General features: G+C 32.8%; 1 protein-coding gene across 1 annotated transcript in view; it reads right to left on the reverse strand.

The window, feature by feature from the left end:
* Positions 1-4,853: 4,853 nt before the first annotated feature.
* Positions 4,854-5,119, reverse strand: part of DHFR (dihydrofolate reductase) — a gene marked incomplete in the record, with an annotated part of 20,399 nt that continues 20,133 nt past the window's right edge. The window contains 1 exon segment of the mRNA XM_015818563.2: positions 4,854-5,072. Coding sequence (XP_015674049.2) covers positions 4,994-5,072 — 79 coding nt within the window.

Raw genomic sequence — 5,119 nt, forward strand, 5'->3', positions numbered from 1 at the left:
AAGTATAATACAGATATAATTTAATCCCCCTCATTCATGCTTTCTTGGGAACAAAGTGTTCTAAACAGCTTAAATATTAAATATTGTTTAATAGTAGCACCAGCAAGGGAGCTGAAACCAGCTGGCCTCCATTAGAGTTCCAAAAGTAGATTGGTGATTCACCTAAAATGCATCAGTCTTCCACAAAAACTTGGCGAGTATAATTACCACATATTTTAATTTATGCAGTCATGATGTATTAGTGACTACAGCTGTCCTGGTCAGCCTACTTCTTTTGTCAATGTGGGTAATCTTCCTCACATACAATAATTTAATGTGATGTCTTTTTAGTTGTATCTCTGTGATAAAGTGAATGAAGAAAAATAGTTAAAATGGTTGGTGTGTCCAATTACAAAATATAATTTGAAGGAAAATAGCAAGATTATGGCCAATAATCTCATTTTAGCATCCCAGGATGCTCCATACTATTCCAGTTTAGCTTTGTCCTTTTTTGAAGTACATATCCAGCAATAAGTTACGTAATGCTCGCTCTCTATTTTTTTTTATTTTTTTGTAAGAATGAATTGGGCAATATGAAGCTCAGGCATTCTTGTTGCTCTGTTTGTAGTATGATAGATGCTATCTATTAGCATCTAAACAATTAAAAATCTTAGGTAGGGCAGGGAACCTATTGAGTAGAAAATACTATGGGAATATAACCATGTACAAATATTATATTGCTTATTCCTGTGCCAAATGAAATCCTTTCCTGTCACAGTGATAGAATTTGAGAAAGGGAAAAAATCTAATTCTATAATTTCAGGAAATGTATATTCCAGGATTCCAAAGTATTTGGGCAATTAATTTTGCTGCAGTAGTGATAGAGTCTCTCAGCAAAGCCCAATAAAGTACCTGGGATACAATTTCAAAATGCAACTACGTCTCAAAAGCTAATATACTTACACAATCTGGAGACATGAGGGATACATGTTAATGATTATGCTATTGATTAAAGGAGCTGGAGATGCCATTATTCTTAAGATGCTCCAATATGTTGGAAATATGAAAGGTAAAACTGAATAAATTGTTCTTACAACTTCTCACTTGGCAAGGAGTTTTATAGAAGGCAAAATGCTGCTTCCACTCTTAGCCAAATGTAGGCACATTTGTCCACAATAATAATCCATGTCTTAGAATAGATTAATGAAATTAGCATGTGATACCATGCAAGTAATCCTCAAGTTATAACTATAATGGAGGCTGCCCATTATGGTTGTAAGTCATTAATTGAACAGAATAGTTGTAAGTGCAAATGCTGTAGTTGTTAAAGAAACCTATTGCTTGTTATGGTGCAGGTTTGCTAAAAACTGGAAGTGCAGGTTTTCAGCCAAACCATTATAAAACATAATCAGGTGACTTGTGGGATGCTGCAAATGGCAATAAAAGTACCAAGTACACAACTGTGACTATGGGGATGAGGGCTATCTGAACTTTGGGTCTTTTTATAAGTCCCATTTTACAGGTAGGTCATAACTGGTTACTAAGCGATTGGTTGTAAGTCAAGGACTGGCAGGTGCAAGACATCATGAGCTGGGATAGGGTTCAAAAGTACTACAAGTTTATTCCATGCTACCTATACACAAGAATCTGATCTATTAATGGTCAAGGCAAATTGCGCCAGATAAGTCTCAATAGATTTTAAGGAGGGCTGGACTTAGATCTCTTTGGGGGGCATAGAGACTCCAAACTAAAAATTTGATCCCACCCTGATCATCTCCTACAAGGATGTAATTCATAATTCATGTAATTCATAATTAAACATTCAGAATAATGACAGATTCTGTTTAATAAATCAATTATTTTTTACACCTCATCTTTGGATTGTCATAAGTAAACTAGAATTCTATGTTTAAGTTTTTGACAAGTTTCTTAAATGGAAAATGATGTGGAAAAGAAGTGCATAAACATAGTGTTTAACAAAACCATTCTGAGGTAAAAGGTAATTTATAATATATTATCACAAGAATGCTGAATACAATTTCATATACTTTTTTTTTTCTGGAGAAAATTAAATTCTGTCCCAAAATTATCAGTCACACTAATTTGATCTCATTTAAAAGAAAGTCAATTACTCATACAATTCCATCCCCAAATACTTAATTTTTAAATAACAAATAGTCAGGTATACAGCTTGAATAATTTATAATAAAAACTGTCATTTCATCAACTATTAGTTGATTAACACGTACTCATTCAGCTGAGTACTGAGAATCTCAGTTAAGGACAATAGATGATGGCATTTTGAATTGTCTGTCTCTTATACCCCATTATAACCTATTATAATATAGGGTATTATACCCCATATTACATAATGGGGTATACCTTATTTAAGTGTAAATAGGGTATTTACTTTATTTTATATATATATACTCTACATGTCCTATTTAAGTGCATACCCTATTTATACACTTGTAACTTCCTGAAATACTTAGGGTTGCCAGGTCTGCTTCCAAAAAATAGCGGACAAGCGGGGGGGGGGGGTTCAGTAGTAAAAAAAGTAGACTGTACAGCTTTAGATTATGTACCATTTCATCATAAAGCTTTTGAATAAAAAAAATGTCCACTATTTTGTGAAAAAAAATAGTGAACATAATGTGAAAAAAGTGGACTGTCCGCTCAAATAGTGGACACCTGGCAACCCTAGAAATACTAATTGTATCCCTGCTTATATGTTATCTTGCTATTTATTTTGGTTGCTTGTATCTTACCTTTCAGGATAGCAATCCATAAAAACCAAGAAACAATAGAGGGAAAATATATTTTAAAAAGCTACTTTTGAGTTTGGCTGCAGCTAACTATAGGGACAATGGTGTGGAAATGTTGTTTTACTTCCTGATTTCTCATCCTATCCCAATCATATTATGAGTGATATCTGTTCACTTTCTGCTCTTACAAAGACAAATAGAGAATGAAATAAACTGATTAACAGCTAATTTAAATATTTAAATTTAAATATATTTAAAATAAGCTAATTTTAATTGTCAGACTGGCACATTTTGAATATTTTTAAGCCTTTTTTTCTTGAAAGAAATCATGAATTAGAAGCAACACAATACTTTCCTATATAAAGTGCAAAATTGTTTCTTGGGAACTATAATTAACTTTAACCATTACACCAAACTGGCCTTCTCCTTGAATATATTCATTCATAAAATTTTGGCAGAGCAGAATGTGTCTTGCATTATGTAATTTTTTTCATTGTTTTAAATAATTAACAGAAAATGCCAACATATATCACTAGTGCTCTTTTGCTTCTACTATGGAATATAAATATGAATACAAAGGGACAGAATACACAGAATACTGAAAGGGTTAAACTTTTATTTGATTAATTCACTCCCAGCATATTCTTGATGCCTCTTACTCCTGTTTTTATTTCTTTAAAGTTGGTTGTTAGAGTAATGCAATCCTTCACATGGATCCTTTAAACCTATGTATTTGGAAACCCAGAGGGGAACCCATAAAACTCTATTGTAAAAAGATATTGGTACATTTCCCGGTAAAGCAAAACACAGTAAGCACATTATCAAGAACATGGTGCTACTGCCATGAAGGGGATGGGTGGATTTTTATGGGTCTGTATTTATATTGCAATTTTTAACGTTGCAAGCCTCCTGGAGTCACCTATGTATGAGTTGGGCAGCCATATAAATTTGTTAAACAAACAAATAAACATTCCAGTTCCCACTTGACAATTCCAGATGACTTGGACTGGGAGGAGCTGATTGATATCAGATAGTAATTCTGTGAGATGCTCATGCTTACTATTATTGCTCTTTGATCCTGCCCTATTTGGTACTCTGAAGCTGCAGTCCCTTAGCTACAGAGCCTATTGTATCACATATCCTCTTGCTATGTGGATTCGGAAGATTCTCTAACAGTCAACATGGCACATCTAAAAAGAAAACGTTATTGTTTAGTAAGGCTAAAGCAATTTAAAATTGTGATCTTTTGACAGTTAAAGTAGGCACCTCTTATGTTTTACTTAGTACCCCTTTCCACTTGCTAATACAAAAATTGCTCGATATAATCCAACATATGATTATTTACATTTTTATCATTTCAGTTCTGAGAAACTCTACCTCCTAATGCATCTCAAACAGGCATAGCTATCATTTTCATATGGTACTTAGCATAGTACAATTTATTCAACCAAATCTGCACCCTGAATCCTAATGTAGGTTGCCTAATTTTGTATTAATTTAGCCAGCTCTACCTTCTTTAGCAACCCATGGCTTAGTGCAATCTGTGAATCTTTCATGCGTGTGGTTTCATATATATATATAAATCTGGAATATGGCATTTATAACTTTCCTGAACTTCTCATCTACAATTCCTGGCATCTGTCACCGTTAATACAAATAACAGCACTACAATATTTGGAAAATTTCCAAATTATTCTTAACATAAACAGATCAACATTTTAACATGATAAAAATGTATATAAACCAGACAAGCAGGCATATTCAAAAAGCAGGATTTTAGAATCCACTCTTTTATTAATGGAAAATAAACATGGAATGTATTTAATAGTACAAATATTTATGAACATGAGAGAGCTGGAATTGAACAATAGAAGAAAAAATTCTTGTATCTTGTTAATTATTAAAATTAACTGGGAAATAAATCTTACAACCTTCAGAATCATGATTTTCACTTTCTGGCCTGAAATATTTGATACGGATGCTTCTCTTCCTGATTTTCAATAGCTAAACTGAGCTATATTTGCAAATAAACCTTTTTTTGCTTACAGTAGAAGCATTTATTTTCAGTAGAGCTCCTATAGGGGAAATGTCTTTTTTTTTTTTTTTTTTTTTTTTTGCACAGTAGCGTCATAGAATGGGGGAAGGATGTAGCACAAAGGGACTTTTTTCTTCTTCTTGAAGAGAATACAATGCAGGCAAAAGTCTTGATTAATTCTGCAAATAGATTTAGATGGTAATTTTGCTCATATCTAGATGGTATTTTCATAAACTTCAAATTTATACTGGATTCCATTCTCTTCCTGGATATCAACAGAGATACCTACATAACTTGAGAGAGAAATAATAATTTAGTGGATATTTTTTAAATTGAAAGT

This window comes from Protobothrops mucrosquamatus, unplaced genomic scaffold, assembly GCF_001527695.2.
Source record: "Protobothrops mucrosquamatus isolate PMUCROS unplaced genomic scaffold, P.Mucros_1.0 scaffold762, whole genome shotgun sequence".
In the NCBI taxonomy this organism is placed as follows: domain Eukaryota; kingdom Metazoa; phylum Chordata; class Lepidosauria; order Squamata; family Viperidae; genus Protobothrops; species Protobothrops mucrosquamatus.